General features: G+C 34.8%; 2 protein-coding genes across 21 annotated transcripts in view; one reads left to right on the top strand and one right to left on the bottom strand.

Annotated features, from left to right (window-relative positions):
• The window catches only part of FIP1L1 (factor interacting with PAPOLA and CPSF1), a 64,884-nt gene extending 46,847 nt beyond the window's left edge, over positions 1-18,037 (top strand). For 10 of the 16 annotated variants that reach the window (XM_065913942.1, XM_065913935.1, XM_065913940.1 and 7 more), the window contains 6 exons: positions 1,484-1,510; positions 3,539-3,593; positions 5,222-5,277; positions 8,831-9,044; positions 16,809-16,946; positions 17,722-18,037. In XM_065913942.1, the coding sequence (XP_065770014.1) occupies positions 1,484-1,510; positions 3,539-3,593; positions 5,222-5,277; positions 8,831-9,044; positions 16,809-16,946; positions 17,722-17,869 (638 nt within the window). In that variant the 3' untranslated portion in view covers positions 17,870-18,037. The remainder of the gene's footprint in view (positions 1-1,483; positions 1,511-3,538; positions 3,594-5,221; positions 5,278-8,830; positions 9,045-16,808; positions 16,947-17,721) is intronic. The other 6 variants (XM_065913944.1, XM_065913943.1, XM_065913938.1 and 3 more) reach the window with 1 other exon arrangement.
• Positions 18,038-19,004: 967 nt separating this feature from the next.
• The window catches only part of LNX1 (ligand of numb-protein X 1), a 184,955-nt gene continuing 183,510 nt past the window's right edge, over positions 19,005-20,449 (bottom strand). For all 5 annotated transcript variants that reach the window (XM_065913925.1, XM_065913923.1, XM_065913924.1 and 2 more), the window contains 2 exons: positions 19,950-20,108; positions 19,005-19,546 (listed from right to left, as the gene is read on the bottom strand). In XM_065913925.1, the coding sequence (XP_065769997.1) occupies positions 19,411-19,546; positions 19,950-20,108 (295 nt within the window). In that variant the 3' untranslated portion in view covers positions 19,005-19,410. The remainder of the gene's footprint in view (positions 19,547-19,949; positions 20,109-20,449) is intronic.

Genomic DNA, 20,449 nt, shown 5'->3' with positions numbered 1-20,449 from the left:
TCAGGAGGTACGGGAATTACCATGGAGTGGCTCATTTTAGTAGACTTGTGGATGCCCAATGATTTTTGAAACATGACCACTGCATTATTTATCTTTTCAGTCTTGTTGGTTTGAGTTTACCATATCCTTTTATTGCATGGATGGTTAAATAATGTGCTTCATTCTCCATTTTAAGGCCTACTTAGTTCCTTAAGTTCTGTTTGAATAAACCTCTTAATCTGGTAAAACATGCATAGAAAAATTTTAAATTATTAGCAGATGTTTCCATTGACAAGCAAACATTTGAAAGCAATTTTTTTCATTATTTTTTCCTATGTTCTTAGTTAATGAATTTAGGTTACTTTTTCCTCTTTGGGAATAGTTTTGATGCACTTTTTTAAGATAGGATTTAGTAAACCATTCTGACTTTGTTGAAGTTCTTTATGATTTAACATTTTCCTTGAAAAAGCTTTTCATATTGAAATTTTTCTACTTAGAAAGTCATTTTTCTTCAAACAAGAAAATTATAATTTGCATGACATGTAAATTTTAAATTAGGATTTAAGGGCACATTTGAAGAGTCCCTCGTGGCTCAGATGATAAAGAATCTGCTTGCAGTGCAGGAGACCCAGGTTCTAACCCTGGGTCAGGAAGAACCCTTGGAAAAGGGAATGGCTACCCATTCCAGTATCCTCGCCTGGAGAATTCCATGGACAGAGGAGCTTGGTGGGCTATAGTCCATGGGGTCGCAAAGAGTCGGACACGACTGAGCGACTAACACTTTCACTTTCTTGACCAGTGTAAATTGAGAATGTTTATATGTAGTTTATTCCTTTAAAGATTATAATGTATGCGAGTGAGAGTCACTCAAATTAGTATTTACTGACTTCTGTTGAAGTAAACCATTCACATTCATCTTAGTGTGCCCTAGGGTTGTAAATTTATGAATTGACTATATCCCTTGTCTCTACTCCCACAAGTCAAGGGAAATAATAACCTTTCCACACTCCTATCAACAATAGAAAAACAATTCATGTCCATACTTGAACATCCTCATAGCTTTACTAAAGTGAATATCCATCATCTTCCGAGTTACCTTGTACTACCTGCAGTATTTAAGATAAGCCCATTACCACTTTGCCTATTATACTGTTAAAATAACAAGATCAGATGTTGATTATCAAGCTTAGTGTTAATTTTATGGAGTTTGATATTTGTGTGTGCACAAGGGTGCTTTTTTTAAACTAACGTCTCACTTTGTTTATGGTTACAATTAGTGGGGAAATCTTGTTATCAAGTTGTTAGGCTGGGTTTTCATCAGGAAGTCTGATACTATACTCGAATTGTTGGTCCTCTGCAAGAAAACAGAATGCTGCTTTTGAGTGAATAAGCCAGGACGATGAGGCGAGGGGTTTTATTTCAAAGTTTTCTTTCGTGATGGCATAAGTACATAACAGGTTTTGAAATCCAGTTACTATATTAAATTTCATCACTTGTTTTTTAGGTATTCCAATAACTGTACCACCTCCAGGTAAAACTTTTTTCATGTTTTCTCCATCATTGTTAATAAACATGAAATTTCAAGCTTATAGTTACAGGAGGGACGGTGTTGATGTGGTTAGAATATAAAATAGGTTATTGGGATTTCAAGGTCCTATTTTCAGCTCTGCCTTTGCTTCATTCCAGTTTTGATTAAGATATTTAGTTTTCTTATACCAGTCTTACCCATTTCTGTAGAAATAGAGATTCTGAGAAAATTCTTACCATATCAATTTATTGAAGAAAACAGAGTATAGGATTAAAAAGAAAATTTTTATTAAAAATTGTTTTTTCAAACCAAAGAATTTTTTATATGATGAAGTGACTGCAAGAGAAGAGAAAGTTCCATTTATCTTGATTTTATCATGGTTTCTGATTGTTTTTACCCTCCTGACATAACTCAATATTGTGAGAAAATATGTTCTGAACCACACTGATAGGTTGACAGCTGTTCAGATGATTGTTCATAGAGCAGTGGTTTAATTGTTCACTCTTGTAAGAATAGGATCAACAGGAGTGTAACATGTGGCCCAGTGTGGGTTTTTTTTTTTTTTTTTTTTTTTACAGTTTTTCAGGGTGTTTTTTTTTTTTTTTTCTTTTGTAGTGTGATGCAGCTGTGATAGCAAGTGTGTTTATGAAGTTCAGTATTAAAAGTCATGAAATGTAAAGAGATGAGAGGTGACAGTGCTTGGAAGGGTGGGTCTAAATTCAAAATGACCTTGATAAATAGAGTTTAAATAGCTTAGGATGGTATACATATTTAGTTGTCAGATAGTCACTGATTGTGTATGAGTGTGGCTGAAAAAAACCTATCAGGAGAAGTCTTAAAGGAGTCATTGGTGTGTCTTCATAGGTTAAAAAAAAATGTGATTGTAAGGTTGTCTAAAATAGGATTGTGGACTCTAGGACTAAGTAGTAATTGCTAAGTTTTACACTGCTAAGATATTTAATAGAGGAGAACCTAAAACTTGACACAGTGAAGATGAGCATGGTGAATTTAAAACAGCTTGAAACAAGGCCAAAAATTGATTTAAATGGACTTTTGAAAAGGGGTAGGAGAACTGAGATTCATTTTTACATAGAATACTAAACAGGAGGCTTAGTGGAAATGTTTTCAAACATGTATTTTGTTGGATTGCTTCTTGTCCTCATTAAGATCAGTATGTGAATTGTAGTATGAGAGATTTAAATTACATAATTTAATGTACTTCCTAATAGTCAGGGTCGTTAAAAGTTGGCAGAAATTGATGTCATAAAGAATTGGTATTGTAAGTTGTAGACTCTTCAAGCCTTGTTGAGATGCTTCTTTGCCTGACTGAATTTGAAAGTGCAGAGTAGATTAACTGTTAAGGTCCCTGGTAGCCGTATTCTGTGGTATTTCATCTAGGTTTTGTGAATTATTCAGAATGCAGACCTCATGATATAAAGCTGCAAATTATTTCCTTTCTAAATTAATTTAAAAACTTCATTATGTGCTTTTCTTTCTAAATTAATTCTTTAGGGTTGTGCTATTTAAAACATATTTTATGATGGATATTCTCAGCCTTAAGCATTATATATTTACTGGTAAGATTTTATTTAAAAATTATTCATTTTAAGGCCATTTCTATACATCTAAACTCTCAAAATATTTTTGAAAGAGGTAAATGTTATTTTATTTGCTTTTCTTCTAAAATACTTAAAATGTATCTGGTGGCAATCCTACTACTGTTTAATATATGGAAAAGGTAAGGCACTGAGATTAACTTTCTCATACTCACAAAATGGGCTGTGTGTGGTGCTGAAAATAAGACCGGGTGTCCTGACTCCCAGTTTGTGCTCTGTGTATTAGACCAGACTGTTCATTCAAAGTTAATATTGATCCAAAAATCTGTTTATAAATGTAAGCTCCATTTTTTTCCTGTCCATTATAACATAGAGAAGCACGTTATAGTCCCAGAGAAATTTAGTGACACACAACTTTTAACTCGACACTGTATTACATTCTAACTTCTTTGTATCTTATGATTGAATGTTTCAGGTTTTCCTCCTCCTCCAGGTGCTCCGCCTCCTTCTCTCATACCAACAATAGAAAGGTAATCAGTGTGGACGCTGTGAATTCTTATCATTCATAGGCTTTGACAGGAGAATCATATGTATCTTGGTAATATTTTCAGAGATTTGATTTTGCAAACAGTAGTACCTGTCTTTTAATTCCTAAGTCTAGATCTGTGTTATTTACTCTTAGATAAAATATTGGACCTATACCTAATTACAGAACAGGACAAAGAAAATGAAATTGTTACTATTTTGAATTATCTTGCTTTGATTTATGGTATTCTTATTAAAGAAACCACTAGATTGGTAAAAACTTGGCTATATCAAGTTTTGTGGGATATACAGTTTTGTGGGATACAACTAGATTGGTTAAAAACTTGGCTATAGTCAAGTTTTGTGGGATATACAAACATACATAGAAATTATGAATAATGTGTGTCTGTTTTAGGATTAAGTAAGGATAGCTATTATCAGGGACCACAGTAAAGAAAAGCTGCCTTGTTCCTTGCTACCCAGTGCAACTCGGCTTCTACAGAGGAAGAATGGATCCCTTTTGCCTGGCAGTTACCTTATTTTTAATACCCTGTATTTATAGTTTGTTATTTGGAATGCTGTGGTAAAGAACATTTACCTCATGGATGACAATACCATGTTTAACAGCATATGCTTTGGAATCACACAAACCTGATTCAAATTTGGCTTCAAAATTTCCCTGCTTTGTGGCAAGGCAGGGTGCATAATAACTCATTGAGACTCAGATTCCTCTTTTGCCAAATGGGGTTGATAGAGTTATGAAGATTCAAACAACTCAGGTGAGTATAAAGCTTCAGCACCATTCTTGAGAGACAGAACTAACCAATAAATAGTGGCTATTATTATTTCCTCTTAAGTGGCAAAAACTCTACTTAAAAAAAAGTTCTGTATTTCTGAGAAAGTGATTCAAACTAAGGAAAAATCATGAGAACTTTAGATCAGAAGCATCAAACTGCATATGATTTTCAGAAGAAATGATAAAACTCAGCAAAGTGTGACTTGTGAGACCATAAGCATTTAATTTTAATTCCTTGTTAAACATATGTTTTCTCATTCAGAATGTTAAGAAGTAGTATTTGTTGAGTCTGTCAGTAGGGTGGAATTTCTGCTCTTTATTCATTAAAATTAGCTTTTTAAAAAAGACTAACTTTTAACTATGTCTGGAGCACTCTGGCAGCCTCAAAGTTTCTGTTATCTGTTGTGTCAGGCTGAATTGATTGGATTCTTTATGTTAAAAAATACTAATAAGCCGTATCTTCTTTACATGTAGTATTAGGCTTAATACTGTTAATAGCCTGTGTTTTCAGGATTAAAAAATAAAGTTATTATGGAATTGCAGCTACCATTTTATGGTGGTTGTAATTCCGTAATAACTTAATTTTTTAGTACTGAAAACACAAGCTATTTAACAGTATTAAACTTAGCACTACATGGACAGAGGAGCCTGGTGGGCTACAGTCCACGGGGTCACAAAGAGTCGGACACGACTGAGTGACTCAGAACAAACAAAAACAAACAGAACAAATTACATGGTGGTTCAGCAAGTCATAATTCTACCTTAGGCTTTGCATTTATTTGCACCAAGCTAAGATTCAGAACTTGCAACACGTAAACATACATTTTTCTTTGACAGTGGACATTCCTCTGGTTATGATAGTCGTTCTGCACGTGCTTTTCCATATGGCAATGGTAAGTGTTATTTTTTAATTGCCCGGATTCAATTTAAATCAGTAAAGTACTTAAATACTTTAAAATAGTAGAAACATACTCCCATGGTTTAAAGTACTATCTTAAAAGGAATTAAAGAATATTTACTATTGAAATAATTAGTCTTACATATATTCCAGGTTACTTAACAGAATATTTTTCATTTCTTTAGTAAAGATGTAATTGTCCTTCCTTCCTGAAGTATCTATAGCATCATCTCCATTTGTGTATCAAGTTCCCTGCATGCGTGTATCTGTTTCTTAGCTTTCAAGACTATTCATTTGGTTAGTTTTTAATTATCTCTATGCTAATAGTGCCACACTTACTATAAAACTCTTTAATTTTGAGTTTTATAGTAAATCTGATATCTGTTTTAGCAAAATCTATCTTACTCTGTTTCAGAAGTGATTTGGGGCCATTCTTTTATATTTCTATTTTAGAATCAACTTTTCAAGTTTCATTGAAAACTATTGAGATTTTTCTTGATAACTAACTCATATTATGTTTACAATAAGACAAACTATTGATTCATGTAATCCCGACAGCCTTAAAAGGAGGCATACTGTTATGATCATCATTTTATGGACTAGGGAATTTAAGAACAGCTAGATTAAGTAACTTGCCCAATGTCACACAGTAAGTGGCAGAGTCAGGTCAGAATTTGAAACCATGCAGCCTGTCTCCAGAGTCCTTTCTCTTACTGTACTGTACTACTATTAGATTGATGCTGTAGATCAGTTTGTAGGAATTCATACCTTACAACCTTGAGTTAACGTCTGAACAAGCATCCTGTCCATTTATGGAGATATTCTTTAATGTGTTCCAACTGAGTGCTATAACTCTACATACACTTCTTAGACAGCTTTAGTTAGATTTAGTCATAGGTACCTAATGTTTTTATTGTCCTTATAAATGGTAACTTCATTTAAGCTGTGTGTTCTGTTTGTATTTGCTTGTATTTAGAAACAGAATTGGGTTTCGTTTTATTTATGTGTATAATAGGGATATCAATATATACTTTGATCTGTTACCTGTTGAACTCTACTCAGGCAGTATCATCTGCCCTTCTTTCCTTTTCAGGTATTTATTCCTCACACCTCATGCACCCTCATTGTTTGGTCTTACTGTTGTGACTAGTACCTCTATATAATGTTGAAGTACTGCAAGTGGAGTTCTTGTCTGGAACCACCCCACCTACCCTTTTTAAAATTATTATTTTTTTTAAAGGAAATGCTTTTATACTTATACTATGAAATTCTTACTCTCAGATTTTTGATGGAACCCTCTGTCAGAATAAGGAAAATCTCTTCTAGTTTTCCAAGGGCTTTTAAACTGTGAATGGATATTGAGTTTCATCAGATGCTTTCTGAGTTGATCGTATTGTTTTCCTTCTCTGTTAATGTGGCAGTTTTCTCAATTTTTCTGATATTAAGCCACCGTGTATTTGCTGACATAAACCTAACTTGGTCACAACTGATTACTTTTTTAAAATAAATACAGACTTACTTAGAATTTTGACATCTAAGTTCATATGTAATATTGTTCTGTGATTTTCCTTTATTTGTATTGTCCTTACTGGTTTTAGTATTAAGGTTATACAAGCCACATGGGATAAGTTAGAGGGATAATCTCTTTTCCCATTCTCTGAAAGTTTTTGTATTATTCAGCTGGTCTGTACCTTATAAATGAGTAAAACTCACCTGTAAAAACCATCTGGTCTTGTGGGAAGGTTTTAAATTGCTAATTTAATGTCTTTAATAATTATGGGACTAGTCAAGATTTCTTTGAATTACTTAATATGTTGCTCTAAAATATATAATAGTCTCCATATTGTTTAATCTCTGTAACATCTGTAGTTGTAGTCCCTTACTGGTTCTGATGTTTTTTATAAGGTCTTTTTCCTAATCTTGTCAGAAGATTATCATGTTTTATTCATCTAGTCTTTAAAAGTCAACTTCTACCTTTGCTTACTACATGGTAGTTTTCTGCTGACATGATTTCTTTATTATCTCCCTTCTGTTAGATTATTCTACTTTGTTCTAAGCTCATAAGTTGAAAGCTTAATTCATTCACGTTCCATCTTTTGTAATGCAGGTTTTTTTAAGATTAATTTCCTTCAGAACAGTTTTCATCTCTAGACTTTTGACATATTGTACTTTTCTTTGTGTTCAGTTTTTTAATGATTTTAAATTTATGACTTTTTTGACTGATCCTTGAGTTATCAGAAATGTGTTTTAAATTTGAAATAAATGGAGATTATTTTCCCATAACTTTTAATTTTTACTTGATTGTGTGGTGGTCAGAAAACATAATGTCTATTATGCTTTGAAAGAACATAATATATTTTCATAAATGTTTCATATGGGTGAGGAGAATGAGTATTCTTTACCTGCCTGGCAGATTTCTATGTTATGTTCATTAAATCAACTCTATTAACAATGTTTTGCTCGGTCCTTATATATCTGTAGTGATTTTTTTGTTTGCTTAAAGTTTCAATAATTGAAAAATTACATTAGTCTCCAGTGATCATGGTTGATTTTTCTGTTTCTACCTGTGTTATTTCTATTAGTTTTTATTCCATAGAAAGTAAGGCTATGTTGTTAGATACTTGGAAGTTTAATTTGCCCTGTGTTCTTAGTGAGTTGCATCCTCTATCTTCACGTAGTCATTCTTCCTCGGGTGATCCTTTTTGTATGAGTATGCTTTGCCACTTATAATATACAGTTACTCATATGAAAATTAGGGGATATTACCATTTTCCATTTTTTTCTCCCATCCTTTCACTTTCAACCGTCTTGTGTTTTTATGTTTCATGTTCAAAATATAGGTAGAATTTTTAAAAATTCTGTCACTTAGGTGATTAATTCCATCCTCTTTGTATTACTTTGATTTTTGAGCCATTCAGACTTGTCTCCCAGACCCCCATTCTTTCTGTTGCAAAGTGACTGAAATTTTCAGGTGATTTTTTAAATATTCTCTTTTTCCCTACATTGTTCTGAAATAATATATTTATCTCTATTTTTTTTAGTGGTTACTCTTGAAATGTATTATGCATATATCCAATAGAAGTTATTTTTGTGTGTGAACTGTTTATAGCTTTTGCTTATTTTTTGTTTATGAATGCCTTTTGTTTTATTCTTCAAATATAATTTTGAGTACACATTTTTAGGTTTACTGTTACTTTGTCTCAGCACTCTGAAGATGTTCTAATGTATTCTGGTTTATATTTTTGCTATATTGGGAAGTTGGTGATGTGTCTAATTCTGATTTGCTGTCCACCTTGCAAATGAAGAGTTATATCTTTAAGATTTGTTTCTGGCATGTCCCCAGACTGTGGGTATTCACCATGTGTTACTTCTCTTTTCTACATACTAAATAATTTTCTTTTTAATTTATTTTTATTTATTTATTTATTTTAATTTAATTTTTAATTTAATGAAGCATTTTTGTGGGATTTTTACCTTCTTTTTTTTTTTCATCTTTCTGTCTTGTTTTTTAAGTACCATAACTCTTTATTATTATTTTTTCTCTTTAGTTGCCTTTCCCCACCTTCCTGGTTCTGCTCCTTCATGGCCTAGTCTTGTGGACACCAGCAAGCAGTGGGACTATTACTCAAGAAGAGAGAAAGACCGAGACAGGGACCGAGAGCGGGACCGAGAGCGGGACCGGGACCGAGACAGAGAGAGGGAGCGCACGCGGGAGCGGGAGCGGGAGCGCGACCACAGCCCCACGCCCAGCGTCTTCAACAGGTGCGTCCAGCGCGCAGGCGCCCACATGCGCGTGCTGTGCCTGCACTTCAGGGTCTTTATTCAGTGCCAGGATGGAAAATCCAGCTCAACTGGGAAAGGATGGTTTGAAGAGTAGTGAGGATAGCGGGTTTTAAAAGCATCAAGGCTGTCATTCAACTCATAAGGACTTCCCACTATCTAAAGCAACAGTGTTCAAATTTGTTTGTTCATTTCTTCCTTAAAACAGTTTTGAAAATGTCATACCCCCTCATGTATTTTTATCTTGCCACATAAAATTTTTCATCTTAAGTGTAAACATTTGGCTACTTGGTAAAGAATCTGCCTGCAATGCAGGAGATCCGGGTTTGATTCAAGTTGGGAAGGTCCATGGAGAAGGAAATGACAACCCACCCCAGTATTCTTGCCTGGAGAATTCCATGGACAGAGGAGCCAGGCAGGCTGCAGTCCATGGGGTCGACTTAGCAGCTAAACCAACCAACCAGCCAGATAGATAAAATTTCCAGTCTATTATAAGTATCATAATTTTTTTTTTCACAGAAGAATATTTTTATTTTAGCACATAACATGTTTATCATCACCACTAACATTGTCCTTCCTTTTATGTCTACAATAGCAGGGTCAATTAGAAATAATATCAAATAGTATTTCTGAATTGCATGCTCTTTGTTGAGTTTTAGGCTAATTTCTCTCATGTCATTCAATGACAAAATGATAATACCTATTACAATTCTGTGTGTTTATTTCACTAGAAACCCTATGATGATACAACACTTTGGAATGGCTAAAATTAATTGGCTGCACTGTAAATCTTTTTTGGCACTGTAATAGTACTTTAAAAGATGGATCCTAAACTATGACTTAGATTTTTTTTTCCTTTGGGCAGAAACTATCATAATAATATTTGTTCTAGTGAGCTTTGACTGACATATTCATTGCAAATATGGTTATAGGTTACATTTAATTATTTATCTCTTGTTTCCCTCTTCGACCCACAAAAATTTTGGCTGGTAATCTGTCTGGCTCAGTTTCATATTTCCATCTTTAGAGGTTACTTTTTTTTCTTTTTTTTCATTTATTTTTATTAGTTAGAGGCTAATTACTTAAAAAATCACTGTAGTATCCTTACCACTGGCTATGTTCAAAAGAGTAACGATAACTTTAAAAATTATCATTGGTAAGTATCATAATTTTTAAAGTTATCATTACTCTTTTGAACATAGCCAGTGGATTAAGGATACTACAGTGATTTGTTAAACATCGTTATCCATTTTTTTAAAATGTATAAGTAAGCTGTCTTTAACAGTTGGAAACTCTACATTTCTTTTTGTGCTTGAATTCTTATTTCTGAACCATGTCCCCCAAAGAATTTTATTTTTATTATGAAAAAGTATTTTTAATTATTCATCCTATTTACCCTGCAACATACATATGTAAGTTAATGTATTAAAAATGTAATGACCATACTATTAAGTATTTAAAATTTTTTTCTGATTTTGGTATTTTTATATATAAATATAATGCAAATTCTGAAAATAATTTAGTGGAGCTACATTCCTTAGTGTGATTAAAGAGCTTCTGCCCATGTCTTAATTAATGTTTGTATCCATAAATGAATGTTACTATTATTAGGGGGAAGAAAGTCTTTGCCATTATTATATTTCTTTCTTTCTTAATTGTATAGATGTAAGCCCTGAAAAATGTCGTTCACATAAAATATGTAAATAAGAATTCATGGAATTTTGTTGTGGCTCTGTCATTGTTATTTGAGCACTTTAGGATTTAGTGATACGTCAACGTTATACAATTAACGTATCACCAAAATTACTTTTAAGGATCCATAAGCTCATGGCTCAGTTTTCTTAAAAGCAAAGAATTCAAAATCACCCAATTGTTACACAGTGTAATGATAAAAGTACCACAAACTGGTAGCCTAGAACAATAGAAGTTTCCTCTCACAGGTCTGGAGGCTTGAGAGAGAATGTGTTCCCTGCCCGGCTCGTCCCTCCTGGCTGTTGTTAGCTGTCCGTGGTGTCCCTTGATGCCTCGCTCCAGTCTGTGTCTCTGTCTTCACACAGTGTTCTCCTCTCTCTGTCTGTGTGCAGGTGTCCCTGTTCTTAGAAGTGTATCAGTCTTTGGATTAGGGCACAGCCAGATCCAGTATGACCTCATCTTGCCTTGATGATTACATCCAGAAAGACCCTGTTTCCAAAGTTTTCAGTTTTCTGAGTTTCTTGGAATACCAGAAAGACTTTACCAAGACTTGCCAGAAGACTACAAATTATATTTAATACTCTTCATGTTAGAGGTACCCTGTTCACTCAGTATGCTCAGAAAGGGTTAGGAAAACGAAATGCTGTTAATTTTAGTATATCTTTTCCAAAATGTCTTTAAAAATTAATGGAACACCTTTATGTGTACTTTTATATTTATTTTCATGCAAACCTGGAGCTGCAAATTCCACCATTCCATTTATGGAAAATAGCTACCAAATAATTCATGAAATACAGCTCCTATTGACAAGCCAGCCAGCCACATTACACCCAATTTCTGTGGGGGGAAAGTCTGACTTCATTTTTCTTGTCCTGTTAAATGAGTTAATCTGTATCCCTTGTCTAAGATAAAATAGTCATAGAACTCAAAATAAGGTGCTGCTTCCCCAACACTTTGTTTGGCTTTCCTTCAGAAGGAATTTTTGGTTTAGTTTTTTTTGCTTGTCAGGGAAAATTCTTTGGACTCCCACCACACTCCTGTACAGTATATCTGAAGTTAGAATGTCTCAAGACACAAGCCAAAATATTCCATTTCTTTACACTTTGTAACAGAAGGATATATCCGAGATAAAGGCCTAAAGCCCTGTAAAAACTTGATGGTCCCTGAAATGAAATTGGTCTTACTGAGACTAATATTTTAACTTAGATCTTATTGATGCCATGATGGTTTTTATACCCTGAGCCAATAATGTGCTGTAGTAAAATTGTTGAAAAGAATGCCTTTCTTTTGTAAAAGATCAGGAGCATGATAGAGAAGAGATTAACTGGAGAAGTGGTGTGATGTTTTACCTGCAGGTGTATCATTAGGCACTCCATATTTAGGAAGGAATTAGAGATGGCAGTGGCTACTCACTCCAGTATTCTTGCCTGGAGAATCCCATGGAGAGGAACCTGGCAGGGGTCGCAAAGTTGGACACGACTGAGCAACTGAGCACATGTAGGAACGAATAAACATGGAAGTTCAGGATACGGAAATTGATTCCCTAAAACTTTGTGCCATTGGAAAGAACTCATCTATTGCTAACCTAAAGAAGGAATTCAAAATGCTTTTTATGACCCATAAGTCGCAAGTCCAGTGCACCCTTCTATATTTTAACCCCAATTCTCTCCCAAGCCAGTATACTGAATGCTCTTGTCTATTCTGAACTAGTTGTACATCTGGAAATCCTCATAAGTTCTAATACCTCCTTCCTTCATGTTACTCCTATCCTTTACTGCCTCACAGATTTTTACTGATTCTTCAAGGTTCTGCTCACATTTGTCTTGTGTGAGCGCCTCTGAACCTGAAAGAAAGAATTAATTTTTCCTTCACATACTCCCTAAGCACTTTATGTATTTTCTTTAGAGCGTGTCTTTCTCAGTAAGCCTCTTTCAGGGCACTGACTACCATTTTTCATCTCTCTATTCTCAGCCCTTTGTCCATTTATGCCTGGCACATAATGAATATGTCGGTGAATAAAATGACGTACACATATCAGGGAGGTGGGTGAATACAATAGTCTCTATGATCTTGAAAACTCTTGGTGAAACTGTGTTAGCTAGATAGGTTTTGAAATGGTTAAAAAATCACTCTTTATCACTATCAAAGCATTAATATGAACATCTTTGTAATTAACATATCCATTGAGGTACCTTCACAATGTAGAGTGAAATATCTTTAAGATAACTTTTTCTTATCAGCTATTTTTATGCATAAGACACACAGGTACACAGTTTTCCGATTTTTCTTGGTGAGATGAAGCAGTGTATCAGTTCAGGATGTGAGCATATGCCTGATTCAGACAATATTTGTTTTGTTAGATGTGATCATGTAATCATATACTTCTTAATCCAAAAAGGTTCTTGAGGATTATCCAGTCTAAATTTTGACTTACCAGATGAGAGAACGGAAGTATAGAGAAATTAAACCAACAGTAGAGCCATGGTATCTACTGGAAATATGGAAATATTACTTAAAATCATTTCTAGTCTTGGAATTAGGTAGTTTAAAAATTCAGTTGCCTTTTTTTTTCCTTATTTTTCTGTACTCAATTTTTTTTTCCTTCTTTTAGAAGTAGTGGGGAATCAGATTAATTCTTTCATTCATTAACTGACATTCTTTGAATCCCTGCTTTGTGCCAGGGGCAAAGTTACGTGCTGAGGATACAGAATTACTCATATACTGTCGTTACAGATTAAACCATATAATATTGTCACCTTAACGAGGACTGTGGTTGGAAGTTTAAAAGTTTGTGTAAAAAAAAGCGCAGAAAGAAATTCAGTAAGATTTATTAATCTTTTTTCTTTAATAACTCCTAATTAATATGATTTATACATTGTAGGCACCTGGTAAAAGTTTATTGACTAAGTGAAGGTATGGTCCATACATATGTTTGTATCTGTGCGTGTGTGGTGTATGTTTTGAGTTTGTGTGGTGGGAAATATGCTGTTAACTTGAGTCCAAAAAGTGCATGAATTCTGTAAAATTCAAGAGCACTACTTTCCAGAAAGTTGAATAATTTCTAATGTAGTTAAAATTAATATATTTGAGATAGTACTGTTATCTCTTGAATGTACGTGTTCACAAGGTAAGGAACGTAATGCAAAACTTAATAGGAAAGAAGTCTAAAATGAATTGCTTTGCTAGAGCTTGTAAGTTTACTTTGCATGAATAATACAGTGTTTATAAAATACGTTGAGTTTAATTTCAGGCACACCCATGCACAGATTCTAACCAATTTTTATTGATGCTAAAAAGTGTTAATCATTAAACCACATTTGATTTTCATGTTGCTAGCTGTAGGGCATCAGGAGTAATGTTTACCTAAATCTGACTAAAAGTTGAAGGCCAGAGAGTGGAAAAGAGGTGGAAGAATTTTGTGTTGTTCTGAATTATCCCAGCAATCGTGTTCTCTGGAAAATCCAAGTGAACTATAAGTAAAGGCTGTTTTTCCTCAAGACTAACATTTTAGCAAATATGGCATGTAGTATGTGTTGTGTTACAAAGTACTGAGTCATTGTTGTGAAAATTGCAGACTGGTTTCAACAGGTTTTTTAGTCTGCTTAATCGTGGGCCAGAGGGAAGGCTGGTCACCTAGGGTGTTTGAAATGAGCTCTAATGATTTCCAGGCCAGAAAAACCCTTGCGCTGCAGCTGCTTACCGGAAAGGGGCCTTCATATTTTGAGTGTGAGGCCAAACCTTCCACCGTCCGTGGCGATGGTTCCATCAGATGGCTTGCTTCCGGAATCTTACAGGCCTCAAAGCTAATAGAGATTGGTGGCAGGGTGAGAGGGAAAGAGGTTACAAATGACAAGCTGTGAGATCGTTGACCTTAGTCATTTTTATGTAAATTCAGTGGGAATCATTACAAAGAGCTTCGTTTTTTGAAAAGCATCTCTTGTTGGCTGCACTGGCTCCTCCTCGTGGTGCCCGGGCTCTTTGCTGCTCTGCTGCGCGGGCAGTTGAGCGCGCGGGCCTGTTGTTGCAGTGGCTTCTCCTGGTGTGGAGCACAGGCTTTACAGCGCTGGGGCTTGGTTGCCCTGTGGCAGGTGAGATTTTCCTCGACCAGGAATTGAACCCATGTACCTTGCATCGCAAGGTGGATTCTTAATCACTGGACCATCAAGAAAGCCCCAAGAACCTTATTTTTAAAGAGGATAACAGTAATGCTAATATTTGTCATGGTAGGTGTGAGTTTATTCTCCTTTTAGAAACTTTATTAGTCAGTTACCTTTACAAAAAGGATTCTGCTTCTGAAAACTTTAGCATTAAATTTAATGAAGGTGGTGAGCCTACAAGTTAGTGGCTGTTTGTTGAGGGCCTCCTCTTGTTCCAGACACACTTTATAAATTGCAACAACCCTGAAAAAGAGTGTTGCCAGTTTTACAGGTGAGAAAACTGAGTAGAGAGGTCAAGTTACTTACCCTGGACCATAGCAGAGCCAGGATGCCCTGGGCCTGCTCTGCCCAGACTGTTCTTGCTGCTTCCCACTGCCGGACATAGTGCATCACCTTTCTGGTGGCACACTTCCACCTTCCCAATACCAAGTACATATTTATGATCAGAAAAGAATTTTCATGTGTATGTGCATGTGTATACATGTTTATGTATATATGTCTGCATATATGAGTACTTTTAAAAATAAAAATGTATCACAGGCAATAATAACTTGGTCAGCAATACGACTTGGCATTAGGTATAGCACTCCTGAATTATCACTTTTGCTAAGAGACCACTGTTAGGTTTTTATATGGCTTATACTTCCACCTGATTCTGTTTCCTGTTACTCTCTAAGATTAGCATCTTGATGCTGTGTACAAATTACTAATTTAATAATTGTATTACACATAAAATTTCTAGAAATCATAGCTATTTAGCACACAGTGTTCCAAAAGATATTTTTATTCATTCTAAAAGAGTTTACTGATATTAGGCTGTAGAGAATGTTGGTTTGTATGCTAAACAAAAAGACTTGAAGGATTAAGAAAAAAACAAAAGTATATCTCTATTTTCACAAAAGGACCTGAAAAGAGGTCTCAGGAGGTCAAGATGATTACGCTTGTAACACTAGCCATCAGTCCCAGTTTCACTAGTCCATTTTCTCCAAGATCAGAAAATGGAGATGCAGCTTAGTATGGATTTGAAGTTTTTCCCATGGCCCCTCTCCATCCCACCCCCAGTGACACACACAGTAGTAGTAAGTTATCAGGATGTCAGAATTCAGGTGTACACAGGCGATTTTCAGCCTGCATTTTGTGTAGATATGTGGAAGTTGCTTTGGTGTCACACTGTTCTTATTGTTTATACTGCTGCTTTAGATGAATATGCTCTTTATGTGATTCAAAAACTTAAGAACCTTATCTGTATTTGAAAGCAAAATATTTTTAATATGTTTTTAGAATTTTAACTGTGTACCTAAGATTTTATAAGTATAAGAATTTTGGTTGGAAATCTGAGACACACAAACATGCTTTTAATTCTAAAAAGTAAAATAAAGTGAAAGTCACTCAGTCGTGTCTGACTCTTTGCGACCCCACAAACTATATAGTCCATGGAGTTCTCCAGGCCAGAATACTAGAGTGGGTAGCTGTTCCCTTCTCCAGGGGATCTTCCCAACCCAGGGATCAAACCCAGGTCTCCCTCATTGCAGGCAGTTTGTTTACCAGCTGAGCCACAAGGGAAGTTGCAAATTAAAATTTAACTCAGTTTCAGCTCCCATTTTTGAAGAAAAACATCATTGTTTTTATAAAATTTCTTCCCTGTAACAACTGAAAGCATAGAACACACTTGATCCTTTAATATAGCGTGTAATTATTGTATATCTTGTATTAGATCTAGTACTAATTTGGGAGCAGCATTGTTTTCCTCTCAGTTCAGCAGACATGTACTTTGCACCTGTTCTGTTTAAGGTGCTAACATGGGGACTTCTGGACTCAGGCCACCTCTTTTATAGTTTGAAGTCGTTCAGAATCAACAGTCCAGCTGTCAAGAATACTTGTTTCTATTCTGTTTCAGTGATGAAGAGCGATACAGATACAGGGAGTATGCAGAAAGGGGCTATGAGCGCCACAGGGCAAGTCGGGAGAAAGAAGAACGACACAGAGAGAGACGACACAGAGAGAAGGAGGAAACCAGACACAAGTCCTCTCGCAGGTGTGCCCTTTAATAAGACACTGAGTCAGTGTGAAGCCAGAGAAACCGATGTGACTTCAGGAAGCAGAAGCAAACATTGCCAATAACCACTAGAGCATATATGTGTTCTTAATCAGTGGATCGAAAATAACCTGTTAAAATAGTTGGTTCTTCTATAGATTTCAACAAAGACCTTGAAATCTAACAAGATTATGTTTAATACCCATAAGCCAAAATTAGCATGAAATGAAAAATATATGAAAATTAAACTTATTTGGTTGAGCGGGAGGGAATTTGTCATGAATCAATTTTTAGTAGTAAATAATATTAAACAAAGCAGTGTTCAGTTTAATCAAAGAACATTCAGGGCCCTGTGGTCTCAAAAAAAGCATTACATTTTAATGTGTATTGTTTGCCTAAAATCAACTCTAGAAAGTATTTCCTGTTATGATTTAGTACTTTAGTTTGTAATTTGTAATTAGTCTTTTAGAATAAAGTATGTGGTCCCTACTGGCCCTCTCGGCACAGTGGGCATTGTGTCAGTCTCATAATCTAAAGTATGTGGGCCTTAGTGTTCTAGAATAACAACAGTGAAGCTGAGCATTAAATATAAGTATAATCCCAGCATAGAAGTCACATAAAATGTGATTACTCCCCAAAATGTATTTGAGGAAAAAAGTATTAGGTTATTTAAAACCCATTGCTATACCAATAATTTACATAAAGTGGGTTGATTTGTCACTACTTATGTAGTTAAACATTTTTAAGAAAAATACGCCTTTCTTTTTTTCTTCAGCAATAGTAGACGTCGCCATGAAAGTGAAGAAGGAGACAGTCATAGGAGACACAAGCACAAAAAATCTAAAAGAAGCAAAGAAGGAAAAGAAGCTGGCAGTGAGCCTGCGCCTGAACAGGAGAGCACCGAAGCCCCGCCTGCAGAGTAGGCGTGGCCATGGCCTTTTGTGAATAGCAGTGCCAGAAGTAGATGCTGTAAATCTTGTTATTTTTCTGGATAATGTTGAAGAAACTTGCCTTTCACCTTGTTCTGTTAGTATGAAAAGTTAATTTTCTCTTCCAAAATAAAAGAGTGAATTTTTCATGTTAAGTTAAAATTTTGTCTTGTAATGTTTAAAAAATAAAAAGGCAGTAATGACTTTGTATGGAAGAAAGTAATGTGAATCAGTTACTCAGCAGAGAATTTAAAGAGCTGTGTACATACACAGTATCTGATAAAAGTCAAGGTTCCCTCTTGGCCAGTTTTCTTTCTTTTTTTAACAGCTCAAGCAGGCAAGATTTATCGGGCAAACAGTACACTTTTGGGCAAGAGAGTGGGCCAGCCCCCGAAGAAGAGGTCTTGGCCAGTTTTCTTGACTTAATCAAATACCAGTCTCTTACGAGGTTGCACTGCAAAAGGCATCTAAAGGTACCTCTGCGTGTTGAGATTAAAACTAGTCTTTTCTCATCACTGCTGTGGCACTGTGGTTTTGCATATTAAAGAACTCATATACAGTTTTGATATCACAGCTTTTTTATAGCAGGTTTTCAGTGTTCTAAATTTGGGTTCATGGTGAAACTAAATGGAGAATTTTTATATCCATAGTAATAAAATCTAACGGCATTTGGGTTGCCTCTAAAATAACTTGTAGTTTCTAGAGAGCAGGCACATGGACACATACTCATCACTGTGACAAAAATTTGAATTGCCTCACGGCCATCTTCTATGAGCCAAACCAGGGTCAAGGTGGTTTGGCCTTTTCTTGATGCTTTTTCAAGGCTTATTGGTTGAGCAGCATGTTGGGTTTTTACAGTTACTAGCTATATTGTGAATGAAAATAAATGACAAGAGCTTTAGTCATTTTCTGAAACATATAAGAAAATACAAGTTTACAAAATTCTGTGAGTATTTTTAGGGATAATCCATAGGAGGCGTTTTGTCATGGTTTTAAAAGAATGAATTACTAGGAACTTTTAAATAGTGATGATAGAAATGAACTTAGTATCATATACTAAAGGACAGCTATATAGTTTTTGAAAAATATTTATTTCTCATTTGATAAACACTTTTCAGCAGTGCACTTTTATAATCCTCTGTGTGGAAATTGTTTTTAAAATGCCCATAATGAATGCTTTACAGACCTCAGCACATACCAAATTTTAATTAAACTGTATGATTTGAATTCAGTGGGAGCATACAAACCATGTCAGCTGTTGAAGAGCTTTATAGTGAATAGAAAATTTAATCTTAAAGCTGTGGAGTAATGAGAAATGTTCCACACTGAGTAAAAATTAGTAATGTTTATGTTTTGAGAATTACATTTTCTGAGGTGTAATTGACTTTCATTAGAGTCTACTTTTCCTGATGTTAAAGTTTAATATTTTTACAGTGTAGCCTTCAAATTTAAAAAAAAAAAATTGACAAGATAAATACATTGTTTCAACTTAGCTTATTTGTGATTTCCTATTTTTCTACAACCCGTCATTCATTCTATAAAAAAGTGCCAGGCCAGGAAGCAATGGTGAGAGTAATTTTTCCTTTAAGTTCTTTTAGCATCCTTGCCAAGCAAGCATGTATCATTCCTGTTGTACTTCTACCATTGACAGCCAGAAGAATATCACCACATCTATAAAGTAAATAAAGAAACAAGGTATATGATTAACATTTTGAGCCATAGCTGAAATTAATGCAATTTTTATGGTGGTCCTAGTTTTTGCTATGCTTGTCAGTTTTGACTATATTACTTCTAATTAAGATTCTCCCCACACCTAACACTTAAATTCTATCAAATTCTGTTATTCAGCTTGTTTTAGAAAGAATTCTAAAAGTATCAGAAGTTGTTGTATGGGATCAAGAATAACTCTTAATTTTGAATTACTTGAGAATAGAATGCTACATAAATGTTTCAAATTTATGACCAATAAAAAAAGGCATAATAAATATATGCCTTATTTCAAATGGGGCCAAGCTTTTGCACATAAAAAACACCATCTCTGAATATAAGTTTTTTGTTAAGCAGTCATTATTACCTAATTCTTCCATCATTGTATGCTGGTGTTCCTTCAACAATGGATTTGATAAAAAAAGGTTTGTTTCCATTGTATTCTTCATAACCTCCTACGATGCAGAAGCCTAGACTTCCAGCTGTATTTCTTCGTAATATAACATCTTTACAGTTATACAGGTACCTGAAACAGAACAAAATCAATGTGAATGCACAGTTAATTTGAACTCATAGTAATTACTGTGGTTCATCTCCCATTCCCTTTATTGGCATTATTAGGCTTAATAGCACGGGATGGGTCTCACTCAAAATTGTCATAGCCCAGTAACCCTTGTGGTAAAAAAGCTGGCTTTTTCTAATTGAACTTATCTTTTCTAAACACCCTTTAAAAAATGAGGCCATCTATTTATTACATTCTGTTTATATGTCTACTAGGAAAGATTCATTTTTCACTTGAAGATTTAACCCCTCAATTTATATTAAAAAGTTAGTTATGCCTAAATCTTTACTGATGAACCACATTCA

The sequence above is a fragment of the Muntiacus reevesi genome, chromosome 22 (assembly GCF_963930625.1).
Source record: "Muntiacus reevesi chromosome 22, mMunRee1.1, whole genome shotgun sequence".
NCBI classification, from domain to species: domain Eukaryota; kingdom Metazoa; phylum Chordata; class Mammalia; order Artiodactyla; family Cervidae; genus Muntiacus; species Muntiacus reevesi.
The sequence above is the reverse complement of the archived record's forward strand: the minus strand, read 5'-3'. Positions and strand labels throughout refer to the sequence as shown.